Source organism: Sinocyclocheilus rhinocerous, unplaced genomic scaffold (assembly GCF_001515625.1).
Source record: "Sinocyclocheilus rhinocerous isolate Xijiao unplaced genomic scaffold, SAMN03320098_v1.1 scaffold1158, whole genome shotgun sequence".
In the NCBI taxonomy this organism is placed as follows: Eukaryota; Metazoa; Chordata; class Actinopteri; order Cypriniformes; family Cyprinidae; genus Sinocyclocheilus; species Sinocyclocheilus rhinocerous.
The window spans coordinates 847,171-867,470 of record NW_015632473.1 but is presented as its reverse complement, the minus strand read 5'-3'; the positions used below and the strand labels follow the sequence as shown (position 1 = coordinate 867,470).

The 20,300-nt window shown below is 36.9% G+C and overlaps 2 protein-coding genes across 3 annotated transcripts in view; both read left to right on the top strand.

Moving 5' to 3' along the window:
• LOC107742549 (methylmalonic aciduria type A protein, mitochondrial-like) overlaps nt 1-7,473 on the top strand; it is a 10,875-nt gene extending 3,402 nt beyond the window's left edge. The window contains exons 2-7 of the mRNA XM_016555570.1: nt 1,616-2,038; nt 2,118-2,240; nt 2,897-3,067; nt 3,867-3,952; nt 4,325-4,474; nt 6,840-7,473. Coding sequence (XP_016411056.1) covers nt 1,645-2,038; nt 2,118-2,240; nt 2,897-3,067; nt 3,867-3,952; nt 4,325-4,474; nt 6,840-7,127 — 1,212 coding nt within the window. The 5' untranslated portion in view covers nt 1,616-1,644 and the 3' untranslated portion in view covers nt 7,128-7,473. The remainder of the gene's footprint in view (nt 1-1,615; nt 2,039-2,117; nt 2,241-2,896; nt 3,068-3,866; nt 3,953-4,324; nt 4,475-6,839) is intronic.
• Nucleotides 7,474-12,099: 4,626 nt separating this feature from the next.
• On the top strand, nt 12,100-19,909 carry LOC107742548 (RNA exonuclease 1 homolog). Of its 2 annotated transcripts, none has more exons than XM_016555569.1 (16): nt 12,100-12,446; nt 13,103-14,898; nt 15,391-15,477; nt 15,722-15,926; nt 16,026-16,228; nt 16,379-16,519; nt 16,597-16,711; nt 16,820-16,891; nt 17,722-17,862; nt 18,029-18,142; nt 18,228-18,301; nt 18,520-18,621; nt 18,699-18,814; nt 18,906-19,044; nt 19,199-19,319; nt 19,664-19,909. In XM_016555569.1, exons 1-16 carry the CDS (start codon nt 12,323-12,325, stop codon nt 19,753-19,755), a joined length of 3,642 nt encoding a protein of 1,213 aa, XP_016411055.1. In that variant the 5' UTR covers nt 12,100-12,322; the 3' UTR covers nt 19,756-19,909. The 2 variants fall into 2 exon arrangements, with proteins under 2 accessions (XP_016411055.1, XP_016411054.1); XM_016555568.1 differs by having other exon boundaries at nt 18,023-18,142.
• Nucleotides 19,910-20,300: the final 391 nt, after the last annotated feature.

The window sequence follows — 20,300 nt, the reverse complement described above, 5'->3', positions numbered from 1 at the left end:
GTTATAAAAACTTGTTTATATTCTACACAAATGTATAGGCCTAATGTATTTATAATTTTGGCGATATGATTAGATGGTTTTATCTTCCTGAGGTAAATGTCACTTAACTGACACATTCTTCACAGGCTGTTATACTGATGATTTCCCTGGTTAAAACCGCTTATAGGCACAGAAATGATGCGTGATTGTAAGTTGTACTTTATTTTTCAACATATCCTCTGATGTACATTCATGTTATACATGTTATGTATTAAAGTGAAGAAATGTTCATTTAACTCGTGCTCCGTGTTGCCTGAGGCAGATAACGCGATCTATCCCAGACTACATTAGACTCTGGAAACTTTTATTATTATTTTTTTTCTTCCAAATTTGTTCATAAAAATTCCTTCAATTCAAGGACATAGAATTGAGTAGTATTTGATGTAGGCTAATCACTGTCATTGTCATCACCACGGACATTACCTGAGAAGTTAGTGTAAATACGTCAGCAAACTGCGCTCTTTCAAGGATGTGCATTTAATGCATGGCCAAAGTGAACATCATCTAAGCGTTTAAAACATGCAAAGTAGGATTGCCAACTGTTCTCGTATTTAAGTAACATTCCATATTAAATCCATATGGAAAGCAGTTTATCGATTCACGCCCAGTTTAGGGAGCTAAACACTCTCACAAAAAAAACAGAAAAAAACCCACCAAGAGCACCCTTAGTTGAAACTGTAATAATAACATATTTGGCAAACTCTTATGTGCATATTTGCATTTCCACTCTGGAGAGCATCAGATGTTTCTATTTACAAAGTTTGCAGCATTGAGCAGTGTAGCCAATCACAGACACGTCTGTCGAACCGGTGAACTGAGATGAGTAACAGGCTCAGTGCATTTGGAATTCTAAAGGGAGCACTCATTGCACATATTCTAGTTTTTTTTTCATGATGCTAAGAGGAACAATGTCCCTTCAATAAAGTTCAGCCATAGTTTAGTTATTCTATATAAATGCTAAAATGAATCTCAGACATGTACATGAATGGCTTAAGCAAAGTTAATATGTTCAAGAATTAATTTCCTTTTAGAATTAATTTGTTTGTGTATACACACACACCAACACAAACACAAACAAATGAATTCTAAAAGGTAATATATATATATATATATATATTATTTTTATTTTATTTTTTCAAAAAATGTATCCGTAAAATATTTGGTCCCAAACAAGCCTAATGAGTGACTGCTTAGTTTAGGCTAAATTTTCAACACTGTTATTTATTAATAACATTATTTACATAACGTTAGAAATTTTTGTCAGTTTATTTCTATAGTGGTCAATAAGTACATTAGTGTTTTAAACTCTATTTCCCAAATTTTAGTAACAGTGTTACAATTTTACCTCATTGAAAAGTTCTCATATGATATTTAGTTAATTTCCTAAAGGTTAAAACACCTCCTTTCAGTTTATTTATATGTAAAACAGAAATGAGGCACTATTTTGTACATTATTCATAGAACATGACATTTTGCATACATTATGGTCACCATGGTAAATTTTAAGAAGGGTGTAATGTTTACCACTTCTACACAAGAAAGCTATTCACATAAATGTTCTTTGCTATTTTCACAGAACAACATCTACTCAACAGAAAACGGAAGATGGGTCCGACTAGAGTTTTTCCAATTCTTCATCGTGTTGCTGCTCTTTCTTCTATCCGCAGTACAATGGCATTAAGACATTCCCTTTGTAAACCTACTGTAAAACTGTGCTATGCCTCCCTCTGCACCCTCCAACAGACGAGATCTGTTTCAACAGAGACTGCCTTAAGCCATCACATTTCAGGCCTGACTGACAGGGAGAAAAGACTACTGACCAAGCTTTATGATGGACTTATCGGAGGTCAAAGGGCAGCTCTCGCTGAATCTATAACCCTTGTGGAGACCCAGCATCCAAGGAAGAAAGAGTTGGCCCAGGTTCTGCTTCAAAGAGTGCTGGCCTTCCGTCAGGAGCAGGAGAAACGCAATGGTGGAAATCCAGTGGCCTTCAGAGTGGGTCAGTAAGGTGATGGGAACTGTAGGAGTGAAGCTGAAGCGTATTGCTGTTTGTCACATCTTTGTTCGTGTGACTTCAGGACTGTCTGGTCCCCCTGGTGCTGGAAAGTCTTCATTCATCGAGGTCATTGGGAAAATGCTGACAGGAAGAGGACATAAAGTGTCAGTACTGGCTGTGGATCCTTCCTCGTGCACAACTGGAGGTGAACAGACGCTCAAATATCAGAAGGTTTTGCTACCAAAAGATGGTGGTGCCAGTTTTATCTTTGTGCTTTAGATGTTTGCATATGTATATATTTGTTTGTAAGTCACTATAGTCAGCAGTTATGTGGTTACAAATTTTCATATTGACATAATTATCATATTTTCACGATGTCATTTTCACTGCTGAAGCTGTGCACACATACATTACTAATCAAAAGTTTGGGCTCGTTTTTGACCTTATCGTCATCGAGGCTGCATTTATTTGATCACAAATACAATAAAAACAGCAATATTGTGAATTAATATCATTAATAATAACTTTTTTTCTTTTGAATATTTTTCAAATGTAATTCATTCCTGTGATTGAATCGCTGAATTTTCACAAGCCATTGCTTGGGTTTTCAGTGCCATCGTTCTAATATGCTGATATGCTGCTCAAGGAACATTTCTTACTATTGTTAATACTGCAAACAGTTGTGCTGCTTCATATTTTCATGGAAAACTATTTTTTTCAGGATTTTTAGATGAATTGAAAATACAAAAAAACAGCTTTATTTGTCTTTACTGCTACTTTTGATCCATTTAATACATTCTTGCTAAATAAAAATAATTTCTTAATCAACAGTTAATCTTAAGTAGCTACTGTTGTATGCAGGTTCACTGATGGGGGACAAAACCCGAATGACAGAGCTCTCCAGAGACATGAGCGCTTACATCCGACCGTCTCCCACATCAGGAACCCTCGGTGGTGTGACGCGAACCACCAACGAAGCTATAGTCCTCTGTGAGGGTGCAGGCTATGACATTGTATTAGTGGAAACTGTGGGTAAGCCATTGTTATGGTTTTCATTATGTTATTCATTTTGAGTAATGCTCATCTTAAAAACATCTATGTATGCAAAGTAACTCTGCAGTGTCACTTAAAGGCACAATATGTAAGATTTGTTTATTAAAATATCCAAAAACCACTAGAACAGTGTTATATATTTTGCTGACTTGTGTACTTGCACTATCCCAAATGTTTCGAAGAATGTTTAACTCCAGAGAAATAAGCAATTTTAACTGGTGACACGGACCGTGTCTATAGTGTCATTGTGTCGCCTGCCAATGACGGCATAACCCTCGATTTTGTTTTGTAGAAAACATGGAAACACCAAAGACGCTTTAATATGTTGTGCGTTTTATTAGACCGGTGACGACCGCACAGAGCAGCATAATAACAGAACTTTCAAATGTATCTAGTATGATAAAACAGCGCTGCTTTACCCCACATACGCACGACCGGAAGGAGCGGAAGCGGTCGACTGTGGCGTAATAAAAGCTCCGCTGCTTTCGAACCGTGTGTCGCGCTCGTTCAGCGGCCTCGTTTCGCTTCGACGGCTTTCAGCCTCACCCTGCTTCATTCTACTACATTAATAAATCATTAGCTCATCCATGAACACGATTTCTGCCGTGAAATGCCGTCGGATTGCATCGGCTGTGGGGATGAAGACGACAACTCCCATGATTCCACACTCAGTCACGGCGTCATCAAACTACGCCTTTGTCTCTTTGTTTATTTTGAATACACGCCCTCCAGCGGCGAAAATTACATATTGTGCCTTTAAGTTCAAATCTTTACACAGGTGTTGGTCAGTCTGAGTTTGCTGTGGCTGACATGGTGGATATGTTTGTGCTGCTGATCCCACCAGCAGGGGGCGATGAACTACAGGTATACTGTACACACTTGCTTTGGTCCCTATTTTCATAGAAGTGGTTCTCAAGGAAGAGAGTCTGGGGCCTCAGCAAACTTCCATGGAGACCTTAAGATGACTTAAAATTATTTCAATTAAAATTTTAATTCATTTTAAATGAAATATTTGATTGGGTAGAAATTGTGAGTAAAACATAAAAGAATGTTGTTATAAAACAATATTTTTTAAATGTATTTTAAAATCAATGCCTTGGAAGTCAAAGTAATTGCAAACTACTGCCATAGAACATTATCCAGATTTTCAGTTTTATATCATAGGTGATTCTTATGTTGTGAAGGTTTGTTTGTGGTAGTCTTGTTGAGAGTGGATTAAACTGTATTTTCAAAAAGGGAATCAAAAGAGGAATCATTGAGATGGCTGACTTGGTGGTGGTTACAAAATCAGACGGTGAATTGGTTGTTCCAGCACGGAGGATACAGGCAGAATACACAAGTGCCCTGAAGTTACTCCGAAAGAAGTCCAAAGTCTGGAAACCAAAGGTGTGCGACTTCATAATCATGCTTTTCATTACAATAAAACAACTGTAATTCATTCTGTTAAATTTTTTTTATTTAATGAAAAATAATATGACCAGCAGATCTGCAAAGGTTTTAAGGAAATAATCATTAAAGGATCTAAATCAACTGGTTTTAGCTCATAAAGACAGCAGATTTTTGTAGATATTAGAGGGAAAGATTGGGAAAAATTCACAGAAACACTACCATTCAAAAGTTTGGGGTCAGTAAGATTTTTTTTTTTTTTTTAAGAAAATATTTTTATTCCGCAAGGATGGATTAAATTGATCATTTAAAGTATTTTACATTGTCACAAAAAAACTCTATTTCAAATAAAAGCTTTTCTTTTTAACTTTCTGTTCATTAAAGAATAAAAAAAAAAAGTTTTTCCACAACTGTATTTAGCAGCACAATCATTTTCAACATGTAATAAGAAATGTTTCTTGTGCAGCAAATCAGCATATTAGTATGATTTCTGAAGGATCATGTGACACTGAAGACTGGAGTAATGATGCTGAAAATGTAGCTTTGGTCACTGGAATAAATTACTTTTTAAAATATATTCAAATATAAAGCATTTGTTTTAAATAGTAAAAACATTTCACAATATTACTGTTTGTGCTGTATTTTGGATCAAATAAATGCAGGCTTGGTGAGCAGAAGAGAATAAAAAAAAAAAAAACCATTAGAAATCGTACTGTTCAAAAACTTTTGACTGGTAATGTGTGTGTGTGTGTGTGTATATATAGCCCTCTCCTTATTTTAACCTCCTGAGACCCTGCATCCTCATATGAAGACATTCTATTTTATTGAATTTCTCTGAGACTATACATGCCACAGTTTGAAGTCTGGATGTCCTGTACAGAGCACATTCAGGGCTTTTCAGAGATACTAAATGTTTGGATGTTTCACTATGACCACTCCCTCTCCTTGGTCTTCAAAAATGTCTGATATTAATTTAGTGACACTCTTACGGAAATATGATAATATTTTGTAATTATTTAAATCTAACTAATTTTTAAACTGTGTCATAAATCAACATCTCAGGAAAATGATATGGGGTTTTAAATCAAAATATGACTTTCTTTTACGAAACAGGACATTGATTTCATACATGTCCTCATATGAGGACACCGGGACTAAAAGCATGTTTATTACGCATTTTGGGAGACACAACAAATGAATAGGGAAAGAAATTATATTTCAATATTCCTATGAAATATTATATATTATTATGAAAATCTTGTCAATTATTACTCCCATTATTACACTTCTTTTTTCATTACATGTTGCCCCAAAAACACATTAATATGCAAATTAGATTTAGTTTATAGATACATTGTATATAATGAGAAAACCTGTTTATGGCCATTTTAAACACATTTTGTATAAAGAAAAATGGTATATCAAATCATTCTGTTATAACATAGTGGAGAATTATCTTTATGCAAAGTTTGGTAAAAAAAAAAAAAAATCCTGAAACCTAAAATTGTATTGGTGATTTAAAAAAAATCAATTATTTTTGCCTATGCATGTTCATTCATGTCTTTTTATTAAAAAAAAAAAAAGAGTCCCGATGTCCTCTACCAAGGACGTAGCATAACTTATGAATGAAATATCATTTTTTATTTATTTATTTTTTTTTATTTTTTAATGCTCTAAACAATGTAACAAAAATACAATGCTCTAACAAAAATACTAATTTTTTCCTAAAATGTTTTGCCGGGTCTCAAGAGGTTAACACGTTTCCTTCTCCCCCTTCCTCCCATACAAGAATTGCTTCCATGTTAAACTTGTTTTATTTATGTATCCTTATTCTCTGCTAAAAAGAAGTGTCCTGGCCAGCGGAGTAGTCTGTTGTCTTTTCCCATCATGTTGTCAAGTCTTTCCTCTTTGTCCCCTCACCCCCAGTATTGCTTCTACCCGCAGGGCAGGGCACAGAGCCAACATAGGCAGCCCTTTGAATGGCCAAATGCTGCCTCATGCATTTCACTGATTAGAGGCCACCCACATGGATGAAAACCGCTAAAGCCTTTGTCTCCTCTTAGCAGCATGATTTCTGAGCTCCATCCCTGTACTGGAGAATGCGACGGTCATATTGATTTTTTTTTCACCCTCCCTAAAGACTCTAGTATATAGGTCTTTCAGTGAAGACGAGGATGGAGTGATGTGTGTGGGCGAGCACCCTTTACATTTCCACATTCTGGCTGCTCAGAAGTATAGCATCTACCCGCTTCCATTCTCTCTGCTCATTTCTTCCTTCTGCTTTCTGTTTTCATCTTTCTTCAGCTCTCCACATCTACACCAGCACATTTTATATGCTTTCTTTCTCTTCCCCATTTGTGGTCAGGTGGTCCGCATATCTTCTCAGACGGGACAGGGTGTGCCTGAGCTGTGGGATAGCATGCTACACTTCCGGGATGCGATGCTGAGCAGCGGGGAGCTCCGAGTCCGGCGGCAAACTCAGCAGAAGGTGTGGTTGTGGAATCTGATCCAGGAGAACGCTCTACGCCACTTCCAGCAGCATCCAGCGGTGCATGCCAAGCTCCCGGAGCTGGAGCGAAGAGTCACGTGTGGAGATATCTCACCAGGCCTTGCTGCTGACCTCCTTCTGAAAGTTTTCTCCACTGTACAGTGATGGAAGGCCGTTCCATGGGAAGCTATAAGCCGAGGCTTATTAGAAAGATATGATAGAAAGATTGAGTCTTACAAGATTTGATTACTTTTTATTGTGTTTCATCTGGTTTTAAAGGATTTTAATGACTGATGGCATTTGATAATTATGATAGGTGAGATAACCGCTTCTGTATTATCTTGCAAAGTTGGTGAAATTGTATTTAAAGAAAAGGAAATTAAATGATTATTAACTTTTACACACTTTGACCTGAAATCTGTTCCTTGTACGGGACCCAACAATAAAATATTTCTGTTGGTCCACACGGGCCACTGATGAATTTTTACGTTTTTTTATTTGATTTTTACTTGCCAGCAAACATTTACACTGATCTCATAAAATAAGTAGATTAGGAAAAACAAAATTTTCTTAATATAGAAATATATAATGTATACACCGTAATATAAAATGCATAAAAATATTTTTTTAAAACCTAGAATTATTATATTTTTGCGTTTCCCCCCCATTGAACAGTTTCTTTACAATTTCTTTTTATTCTTAAAAGCTATAATATATAAACACTTTTGTTGGAAAATAATAGCATTCGGTGGAAAACATTGCTGTTTGATTTTTACTTTCCTGCAAACGTTTGCACTGATCCCATAAAATAAATTCATTAGAATACAATGCAGTCATTTTTTCTTTATACAGTAATATATTATAAAAATTATTATACAGTTCTTTTAACATTACCATATTTTTCATTGAACATTTTCTTTATCAAAAAAAGAAGTGAAAAGCTAAAAGTGTTTACATGACTGAACATGAATGCTTGTTGATTTTTCTTTGATACAGTATCTTTTCTTGATACAGTAAAAACACAGTTCAAACACACACAAAAACATTCTGAAAAGATATATAAACTCTTGTTGGAAAAACATTTAGTGTAATTTAGTTTTGTTTTTTGTTTTTTTAACAGGCTATTCATCCTGAGATCGTTATCCTGGTCACAAATTTTACATATCTTGATAAAAGATATATGAAATCTGGAACTCTATGGAAGATTCCATTCCATGTCCATTTCCTTTGATCTTTTCAACAGTATATTGTTTATATTCATGTATTTTTAAATGGAAATAGACTGTACACAGATGCTGTGTAAACTACTAACATTACTGTAGTATACTGTTGTGATAAATGTTTCCCTGTGAAAAGACTAAACCTTTGTTTAGTCTTGGGTTGTTTGTTCCAAATCACCAGAACAGAGTTATTTTTACAATTACATTCTCTGCAAGTCAGCAAATGATATTGCTGATCTTACATCATAGCTCCATTACATGAATTTAAATGAGCTCAAACAGGAGAGTGTTTTCCAGTAGTTGCTGTTCTCTCAGGCTGACACTAGATGGACCTGCAGAGCTGGAGAGATCTTTGTCCATTATGTAAATACGCTCCTCGGCATGCCACTGCTCTTTGTCTCAGCCTACAATAGTGTGTGGTGTTGGCCTGCCCCTTACAGATCCAGAATATGCTGACTGCGATTCCAGTCCTGTTCATTCCTGTCCTGATGTTGTACCACAACTGATTTACACACTCTTAAGAGAATAAGCCACGCTGAACGCTGCCATGTTGTAACCCAGCATTGTTCTGTTTCAATAAATCCCAAGTTCACGCGACCTCGTCTCATCACTTTTGTTCTGCAAGCTGTGTGTGTCTGCGTACAGACACGTCCTGCCTCCTGTGCACAAGCTTTCTAGTCATTATGCCTTGCGCTTCTGTCTTATGACTCAGACTGGAATGCTTTGTGAATACTGATGAACTCCAAAGACCTGAGGGCCGCCCTCTCCATCAATCACGAATAAAAGCTCTTGGCCCTTCTGTGTAAACGGAGATACGTTAGATCTGAGTGTCTGGACTGTACCCGCAGAGCCCAGAACTGTGGTTTGTCTGGAGGAAACCTTATTCAGTTTATGATATCATGTTGCAGCCTAAACAGTGATTACATACGCATTTAACATTTAGAAAAATTGGACTTGTTGTAAAAACATGCAGCACCCAAGGTCTCACTGGAATCTCCTATCATGCTTAAAAGTTGCATATATGCAGTACTGTACAGAAGTTTGTGGTTTGTAAGTTTTTAAATGGTTTTTAAAGAAGTGTGTTTATTTGATCATAAGTCAAAATTGTGAAATATTATTACAATTTAAAAGTATTTTCTATTTGAATACAAAATTGTATATATTCCTGCGATGCAAAGCTGAATTTTCTGCAGCCATTACTCCAGTTTTCAGTGTCACATGATCCCTCAGAAATCATTCTAATATACAGTATAGCTACTGACTGGCTGCTCAAGAATTCATATTATTATCATCAGTGTTGAGTTGTGTTGCTTAATATTTGTGTAGAAACATGATACATTTTCTTTGATGAATATAAAATTTAAAAGAACAGCGTTTATTTGAAACAGATTTTTTTTTTCACATGACTGATTTTGCAGATAAATGTTTTTTAAATAGTAAAAAGTGAAGCAGTTTTGTTACTGTAAAAAAAAAAAAAAGTAATATAGAATTGCACGAAACAAATGAATAGGCTTTGTTTTAAACAATGTTATTCTTTTTTGGATTGTTTTCTTTATTATGCTGAACAGTTGTATAGCCATGGGAAAAACAATCAAAATTGATTTTTAATTGTGAACTGCAGTGTATTTTTGAACAAATTAAAAGGGCAAAAAATAAAGCCACATTTGATCTGGAATCAGAAGGCATTCACAGCCATGCATGCTGAGATAATGTTAGCATTCAAATAAAAAAAGAGTAACCAACTGAACAATGACATGCTACTCTATTTGGGCCCCATTTAAAATAAATGTAGCCTTAGTCCACCTATAAAGCAACAGTTCCTTGTAGTTTTGCTGGTCTCTCCCTGCTGCATTTGTGCTATTTGCCTCTCTTACATCTACACTCACATGTGCATGTGCTCGGCTGGCTGCCTCGCCGTCTCTCTAGTGACTGATGAGTACGTAAGGCATTTCCTTCAGGGCTGTGAGCTCAGTTGCTGCAAAACGATCCTATGAGTGACAAACTAATGGGACAAGCCTGGAAGTGTGCAAGGGAGTAATACAAACTTCGGTTGGCACACTTAGACTAGACCGGCAGTCCTTTCAACTGTAACTAAAGTGATTTCAGTTCTGTTGCGATAAGCCTTTTGTAATCCCTGTGGCCACATCTGCAAATTACAGTATCATTCTATGGGGTGTTCTACTGTTGCAGAATAAATATTATATTTACAGTACCTTAAAGGGATAGTTCACCCAAAAAAAATTAATTCCGAGCCTGACATTGGACCCCATTGCCTTCCCCACTGGACTTCATGGTGTGGACAAAAAATACTTGTGTTCTACTGACAAAGGAAAGTCATATTTTTGGAATGACATGAGCGTGAGCAAGTTTATCTTTTTTATTTTGGTGAATTATCTGTTTAAAACCTTTATTTTTAAACTTTAAGGTATGGCAAATGAAAAATATTAAAGGGATAGTTCACCCAAAAAAAATTAATTCCGAGCCTGACATTGGACCCCATTGCCTTCCCCACTGGACTTCATGGTGTGGACAAAAAATACTTGTGTTCTACTGACAAAGGAAAGTCATATTTTTGGAATGACATGAGCGTGAGCAAATTATGACAGAAGTTTATCTTTTTTATTTTGGTGAATTGTCCGTTTAAAACCTTTATTTTTAAACTTTAAGGTATGGCAAATGAAAAATATAATATTACAGGTATTGTTTTGTGTGTGCAAATGTACAGCTCCCAAGGCTAAATGCTTTCGAAAAGAAAAAGTCTGCTTCAGAAATAAGAGAAGAGGAACTCAATTGACCTGTGGTAATGAATTTGAGTGAATAATTATTCTTAGCAACTATTGAATGATGCTATCGAATAGAGATCAATTTCTTTGAATAACTCAGTGAAAAGCAGGCTGCCGCCCGTCTTCGCTTAATGAATTCCATCTGGTCTCTGTCCCAAAATCAGGGTTTGATCAGGCCATGGTCCCACTGGTTCTATTGCCTCCACAATGCTGATGTCAAAATCAACCTCTTCAGATACAAATGTATTTCCTGGCAGCGCCGAGTGGCTTTTTTTCTGCCTCTACCCTCAAGCGGTAACTCGGCATGGCTTGTGTTCTTGATGGTAATGGAGTGTCTCGAGATGGCAGGCAAACTCTCCTCGGGCCTCTAAACTCAATCCTTTTTAATCCCGGGTCTAATTGCTCGCTTTGCCAGCCAAAGTGAATTCAGCTGCTGGCTATCTGTGAGACCAACAGTCCCTTTAGAGCACAATGTAATAACATCATAGATTTACAGAAATTAAAAATGTAAACAAAAGACAGCAACGTGGCAGCTAGCCTGTCAAAGAGGCCAGCGGCCTTCGTACTCCTGTTAAGACGAAATAAAAAGAGACATCAAGAGCAGTGTGCCATGCGTCTCCCTTGCTGCTTTATCCCTCCCTTAAAAGTAAAGTTTAAAAAATAGTGGGTATGAAAGGAACTCTCCTTCTACCTTTCCTCTTATATTTTATACATATTAGGCTACTCTTTATACAACTCTATTGTCATGAGCATATGAGGAGAGTATCTGAGTCAGTCTGACACAACATCCTTCCATTGTGGTTTTATTTTCCACAGAAAACATCAAAATCTAGTTTTATTTTGCTATGGTTTTGTTATATGCACTTTTCATTTTATGTGTTATTTTAAAAGGATGGAAAGTAATAGCCTATTTTAATGGTTGTGTTTTGAATTTTGTTTTTAGATAAAAAATGGCATACAATCACAGCTCAAATGTGAATTATGAGCCGCTTTTCAGTGAGTTTTGAACTCGAGCGATTCATTGAAAAGATTCGGCTCAAAAGAACGGTTCATTCACGAATCATACATCGCTACAAAAACCAATCAGCCACACCTGGGGATGATGGATTAATTAAAACACTACCAGCTGGTGACGTAGCCAAAGTCCTTACCAATATCACAAGCGCTAAGCCTACATACTTTTGATGAGAGCAGATAACCTCTTCCTCAAACTGACTTTGTTCTGTTATACATCTTAAAAGACTTTTGAAAAATGTTATCATTAGATGTTGAACCTCACAAGAGATAGAGAAAATGCGTTATATTGACAATCAACAGTGCACAGAATAACTCGGTATTTCGTGTGCTGGCAGCTCTTATGTTTCCTTCCACAGCCCTCTTCCATGAAATTGATTGTCCCTTTCTTCGATGGGGACGATGCAATCGACCTTATTGTTTGTATAATCACGGCAAAGACAATACGTCTGGCGTGACTACGACAGGTAAATAAAAATCATCATTCATTGTTATTTTACATTAAGGTTAGGAAACTACACGCATTTCAGTCATTTTCAAGGGCATCTTTCAATTGAACTGGATGACAGCGTCTGAAAGAATAGCAGCATCGTTTCGGGAAAAAAAAGGTTTTGACTAATGGGCGGAAGTTAATAGCAGCAGGGTAGAAGAAATGTGCAAAAATCAAAGTTGGGCTTTAATAACTATTTGAGTTGTAATAGTTGTAAGTCATTTAATAGCTATGCCACATGGTAATGTAACTGAGCCATCACGTCAAAGAACTGCTGAATAATTGACTGATTCTTAATTCGAAAGAACCGATTCACTGATATGAGTTGGATTACTAGATTTTACTACACCTTCTACTAAGCTACGTGCATATTTCCAAAAAGTGTTTTATGTCAATACATTACCTCAGTTTTCGCTGACATTTTGATTAAATTAGCTATTTCTCTAGTTTTCCCACTCTTACCTAAATATTCTAAAAAGTAATTGTCCAGCACATGTGAGTGACAAATAGCTAATAGGGGCAAAAACAGCTGTATAAGAATTGTGCCCTTTAGAGCATTGTCCCCTTGTTTTGGGGATTTTTTTGTTTGTTTGTTTGTTTGGTTGGAAAACTGTTTCTCTGCTTCACATTTAGAACTTGGAGATCCTGAAGTCACTTCTGCCAATGGAGCCTCTCACACCAATGAGGACAGTTATGCTTGCCTTGAGGAATTGGAGAGGATCAACAAAGAAATAGAGGCAGTAAAGTGTGAGGTGGAGAAAGAACAAAAAAGACTGTCTCGCTATCAGACATCGCAGTCCCTTGTGCAGACAGATGCAGGTCTTTGCTCTGAGAAATATTTGAGAACCACCAACAGTAAGGCTAAAGACCAGAATGGAAACCATTTGAGATACAAAAAACCTGCTTCCACAACCAGCGGTCTTAAGTATGTGGTTGATCGTGCCAGACCCAAGACTGATTTGGAATATGACCCTTGTTCCAATTTTTCAGCAGACTTATTATCTAGCTGCTCAGTAGACTGTAAGCTAAAGTCAACTGATAAAGCGGATACTGAACATAGCCTGAAGAATAACCGAACAGGAAAAAATGTTCAGCCTCTTTCCTGTCATTTTGATGACTCTGACGATGAAGGTACCTTGGTCATTGACATTCCACCTTCAGCAAAAGATCAGGTAAAATGCAGGACCAAACAGAAAGGCAAGAGTACTCCACATTTACATGAGGGGAATTGTGCTGTTAATAATGATCTTCTTGCAAATGACCAAACAAAACCCAGGCAGCACAAGGAAAAGTTGTCTTCTGATGGACTTCAAAGTCATGAAATTAAAAATAGACAGGGTGACCAAGAGAATAAAAGGACCTCAGCGAAACCTGTGATGATTCCACAAGAACAAGAGTCTTCTGAAGGGGAACTTGTCATTGATGTGTCACCTCTTGAAGATGGACATAAGCTCTCAAAGCAGTGTGGAACTACAACCAAGGAACTACCCACATTATGCCCTATTAGCGATGCCCCAGCTGAAGATGGTAAAGAGGCTAATGAAGGGCCCTTAAATAAACGGGTAATGACTGGAAAGCACTCCGTAAAAGAAACCAAGCCTTTTCTGGAGGATCTAACAGAAGTACCTGTGTCTGAAGCAGTTAACTCTACAAATCTCAATATGGAAGCATTTGTTATACAAAAAGAGGAAAAAGCTCACAACATGGAAAACGTCCTGCATGACATTTCGACATGTCTAGACAATCTGAGAAGTGAGAGTGAGCGGATCAAATGCAGTCAAGATGTTAAGATGCTTCCTGTCAGTTATGTTTATGGAGATGAATATATTTCCTCACAGTCTCCTGCGTTTGATGTACAAGATGCAACTTCTGAGGCAGAACCGCAAATTGATATCTCAAGTTATACTCAAAAGTCAGAAGTTATTCCTTCTATCAAGATTTCGCAAGAGCAAGCACTTCAGCAGTACTTTGCCATGGTCTCATCTCAGTCCTTTCCTTCATCCTTACCTAAGGTAGAAGAGCACAGATGTGGTCCACACTCTCAAAACCTGGCTAAAACATCTTGGCCAACTATTCCAAAAAGTCCTATTGAACCATTTGTTCAGAATATGCCCGCATATGTTTCAGGGATTGACACCGGAACTGTTTTTGCACCAACAATTAGTCAACTAAACCTAAGAGCAACTGTGGCGCAAAAATTATCAACATCAATTGCATCATTCCCTGTTCCCTGTGCCATACCTGTTCCTTCACAGACCTTTGCATCTGCAGGAAGTAATAAGGAAGCCATTGTGATTGACTCCAGTTCTGATGAGGAGCTTAGGTACTCGGACTTAGATCTTTCAGAATCTGACCCAATGGAAGAGTGCTACAGAATCTTCATGGAAGCCAACCAAAATGAAGGTCCTGTGGTTCAGTTTGATCCACCTGTAAGTATTCATATATTATGTAATTTTCTCTTATTTAGGTCTTATGTTGTGTGGCTACACTACCATTCAAAAGTTTGGAGTTATTTATTAATTTGTTTGTTTGAGCAGAAATGTTGTAAAAATAGTAATTTTGTGAAATATAATTACAAATTAGCTCTTCTATTTGAATACATTCAGAAATAATATACTGATTTGGTGCTCAAGAAGCATTTCTTATTAGAATAAATGTTGCTTAATTTAATATTGCTTTATATTGATCGGCACTGGTTTTTACGGATTGATCAAGTTGAATCGGTGTTTGTTGGGTCGTGGAAGTGGCGTAATGTAGTCAGTTAGCTGTGGGTGCAGTTTGAATTGGGCTTATAATAAGTGTCTTTATTGCCATTTTAGTCAATTGACTGTATTCTTGCTAAATATAGGTATTAATAAAAATTTTTTTTTTTTACACTGACCCCAAATTTGAGCGGTAATGTACGCACCTCATATTTTCAGGAAGAACTATTAGAGGCCCAGGAAACTGAGAAGTCTAATTCAGTCGCTGTGTTGAAGAAAAGGGTGGCACATGTGGCAAAGTTTGAGGTATGAGATGATTCATTCTCTGTGTTGTAATATTAAAAGTAAATTATTCTTTTTTTTCTTAAAAAAATGAAGGACATGTTTTTTTCAACATTAATATTCTGTCAGTATTTATTTGCTCTCAAAAGTGGTTCCAAAACAGTATGATGTGTTGTTTATTTTTTATTTTTTTTGGTTGAACAAATACTGACAGAATTTTATTTCTGAGTATAACAAAGCTGTTTCTGACTTCACCTTTATTCAACAGCCAGCCAGTAAAAGCAAAGCACAGATTATTGTCCCTCTACGAGAAGGAGGCTCCCAGTTGACCTTTCCCTCCAGAAATCAGTTATGCCAAAGAAGAGCAGCTATTTTGACTGCTGCTGTGAAAGGGTGTCAGCCCCAGGCCATAAGCAGTGCTCCAAAGAAGGTTTATACACCCAATGTCATTCATTCAACTACAGTGCAAAACTGTAAGCATCATATATAGTTCCTTATCTTATCAGATCAGTTAGTCTTAATTTAGGGAATTGTCATTTATTTCTGTTTTTTATTTTTATTTTTTTTTTAAGCCTGTGTTGGTATTTTTCCGGTTGCTGCTACTGTACAGCTGGGGACGAACTTGCACTTCATCGTACCTGAAGGAAATTGTTCTTTACCTCTGACACTGATTCCTACCACAATCCCCATCCAACGGCCACCTCAGCCTCCTCCATCTGTTCAGCTTTCACAAACTCTACATCCTCCACAACCAGCCAACTACACACCAGCTAAGGTTTACCTCGCTCTACTAATCTGTCAGTGTTGTTTTCTCTTGAGACCCTTTTCTACAAGCCAGGTTTTGTATATTGTAACATGGATTTGGTAGTAATTTCTTTGTTTTGTGGTGTTGAGAAAGATATGGATATTTTTGTGCATTGTATAGGCTATGGGTGTCAAACGAAAAGCAAAAGTACGCCAAGAGGTTGGGGTAAAGGTGCCACATGATGTTCGTCAACGCTACGTGAACCTCTTTGTGGAGGAGTTCCTGAAATCATCTGTGACAGTGCAAGATGCGTTTGAGAAGGTCTGTGTGTAAGAGAATAATGCATTATTTAAAGCCCTGATGTGTGTTTTTCTAATACATCTATTTCAATGCTCTAGGCTCTGGCAGAAGAAAAAAATGTTTATGACCGCAGTATCAATAAGCTCAAGTATCTAAGCATAGCTGTCAATGCACTCAAGAGACTTAAAAACCAAAACATCTTGCCTGCCAAAGGTATGTTTGTTATATTTATGCATGTGCTTTTGTTCAAATTACTGCAGCCACTTTTGTTTACTGCACTGTACACTCCTATCAGGTCACCCTCCTTATATGTACTTACAGCTCCCAGTGAGAGAGATCAGCATGTGTCTAGAGGCAATGTACCACTAAATACTCAAGCACTTCAGGGACCCGGTAAGAGCTGGCTCTCATTTCAGGGTGAAACTAGAGTGCTTACCTGTGTCGCTATAAATCTTTTTTTGGATGGAGTTTATTAAAATGCACAGTAGGCTGTACTCTGTTTTCATATTGTGCTGTTTATATGTAGTAGTAATTAAAAATTGATATAAAAAAAAACATTTTTCTTAACCCCTGCTAAGGTGCTTTAGGGAGTTGCTCTCTCGGTGTGTGTAATTTTATTTATTTGTATACCGACACACATTGGGACTATATACATGTGTACACTACTATTCAAAAATGTGGCTATTTATTTAGTTTATTTATTTATTTAAAGAAATGTCTTGTGCTCAAGGCTGCATTTATTTGATCAAAAACGCAGTAAAAAGAGTAATATTGTGAAATATAACAATTTCAAATAACCATTTTCTATTTAAATACATTTTATAGTGTAATTTTATTCCTGTGATGGCAGAGCTGGGTTTTGCAGCTACTACTCCAGTCTCAAGTGTCACATGATGCTTCAGAAATCATTTCAATATGTCGATTTGCTGCTCCGGTAGCATTTCTTGTTATTGTGAATGTTAAAACATGGTTTCCACAACTAAATACATTTTTCTTTCAGGGTTCTTTGATGAACAAAAAGTTTAAAAGAACAGAATTTAATCGAGTTTATAAGTCTTTACTGTCACTTTTGATCAATTAAATGCATCCATGCTATCAATCTATTGCTATTAATTATATGTGCCCTATTTGTTTGTTTTTTTCTTACCATCTTTTCATGTCATCTTTATTTTAGAGTTATTAATTTATTTAATGAATTTAAGTGTCTTGTTTTACTGATGCAGGTGATTTGACACTTTATGAGCAACTGAAGGAACACGTTCTATCTGAGGACATGTTGCGAGTAAACAACTTCCCTCGTAAAAACAAGGATAAAGCTGATTTTGCCATCCAGTATGGAGATACCAAGAAGGGCATAAGTGACCGTGAGTGTAGTGGTTCATACTCGATCATGTTTGAGTTGTGGCTTTCAAGTCACCATGTGATTTTATTTCACTGTTAAAATCAAGGCAAAACAATGTTTAACTTGAATATAATTGAATCTATTAGGGTTTGAAGCCTTTTAAATGATTAGGAGTTCTCTGGTTACAGCTTTGAAGAGAATCTGCTGTCGATGTGGAGCAACGTTTTCTGTTGACAAAAGTGGAAAGCACACCCGCAGAGAGGAGTGTAACTACCATTATGGAAAAGTCCTAGAGAATCGAGGTAAGAAAGGCTTAGAATGTCTTCAAAAATGAAATTTTTATTTCTAGCATTATCCATTGTCTACTCTGTATGTGTTCTCTCACAGTGCCGGGAGGTGTTGAGACGCGCTACAGTTGTTGTGAGAATGCAGTTGGGTCACCTGGATGCCAAGTGTTCAATGTATTTTGATTTGTGTTGGAATTATACACTCAGGCTTTGTCAGAGGGGGTGAAAACATTTCACCTGCTTTGTCTCCACTCCTTTATGCCATGATTTCTCCTTGAACTGGGTTTTCAATTGTGATATTGTAGCTTTTTACCAAGCCAATAACCTAATATTCCATTTTCAGTCACTATAGTTGAAACGTTCACTGTATGTTCTAATGTACATGTTTACAGCTTCATGTCCATGATGCAATAAGTCTTCAGGGCTTTGTGAACAGTCCTCAATCATCAGTGGCCAAAGCATGTCCAGGAGTCTTTGCTGTTGACACACAAATAGTAAGGCTTAGATTAAACAATTAGGATTAAAAAGAATATTAATGTGATTTTATTCATTTAAATTTGTGTTTGGCCAGTGTTACACGACTCAAGGTCTGGAACTAGCAAGAGTGACTGTGGTCAACAGCAGTTTGCAAGTTATCTTTGACTCCTTTGTCAAGCCTGATAAGGATGTCATTGACTATAATACCAGGTGGGATTGTTTTAATTGAATATTTGAATCCATTTCAGAAGAGCGAACTGTAATTATATGTTGTGAATCTCAACTTTTTTATCCTGCTCAGGTTCTCGGGCATCAGCGAGGATGACGTGAAGGGTACCAACTCATCTTTGCGTGATGTACAAGCAGCGCTTTTGAGCTTTATTAATGCAGACACGATTCTGATTGGCCATGGCTTGGAGAATGACTTAACTGCTCTCAAAGTGAGTTCTAGTGGAATGCTCAAGGTTTTTGAGCAATTTGTAGCTGGGGTTCCGATGTAAACCTTTTCAACTTGGCATTGGCTTTTCGACTCAAGTTTGTGGTTTTGATTAGAAGCACTTAAGAATTGCATTTTGGTTGTTCTGCCATCTTTAGATTATTCACAGCACTGTGATTGACACCTCTGTGGTGTTTCCTCATCGTCTGGGTCTGCCACACAAAAGAGAACTTAACAGTCTGACTGCAGACTATCTCCGGAGAATTATCCAAGAGAGCGGTATGTTAGCCTGTTAATCGCATTCGTAAGAAATGACCATGAACAAACTTCACTGAATCAGAAGCTGTAGCTTTTAACTGGACTCTGGGTGTATGTTGTTTTTTTTTGTTTTTTTTCTTCTTTTCATGGCACATTTTCCATACACTCAGAGGTAAGGTGGGGCAATGTACACAGGGACCGTTCAGATGCATTTAACTCTTCCATGAAATTGCTGTCTGAGTAACTGAGTCAGTAGTGAAGGGAAACAGGTCTATTGAGCACACCTACCACCATGACTTGCATACACTAAACTCATGCTTGTTTCTCAATAAGAAAACGAACAAAACATTTTTCATTTGCCACAGTGGTGGGTCATGACACACGCGAGGATGCCACGGCATGCATGGAGCTCATGCTTTGGAGGGTGAAAGAAGACTCCAAAGTGAAAAGATGGTGACCTTCAATAAAACTTATTCATTTTTCTTTGTTCATTCAAGGCATGAATCAGTGCATTTGGTGTTTTTGTTCGCATACAAATCTGTGCGGAGTGTTGGGTATTTAGTTAGTTTACTATAAATGGGTGTATGATATTGTATTTGGTCATAAATATTTTTTGTTTGGTTTTACACTATTATATTTGTCATTTTTTGTGTGGGCTTATATAATACACTGTGGGAGTAAATCTTTGAATTCTGGAAAAAGGGAATGAAATAAATAGCAATAAAAAGAAAAATCTGCATCATGTGATTTCTTCAATCATATCCACAAGTGTTGATTGGCATCCAGGTTTGTGCAATTATGTGTAATGCGCTAATAAGAGTCTGCTGCTTAGCACCACCTATTAAATCTTATTCATTAGACAATGAGAACAGAAGTGATTCGTAAGGGACTTTTTACTACTCTTAAGAAAAGTTTTTTTAAAAGGTTATGTCATTTTATGCAAAGTCATTCATACTTTTTCCCAAATTCCTTTCCAACTGTGGTGCTTTCAGTATCCAGATC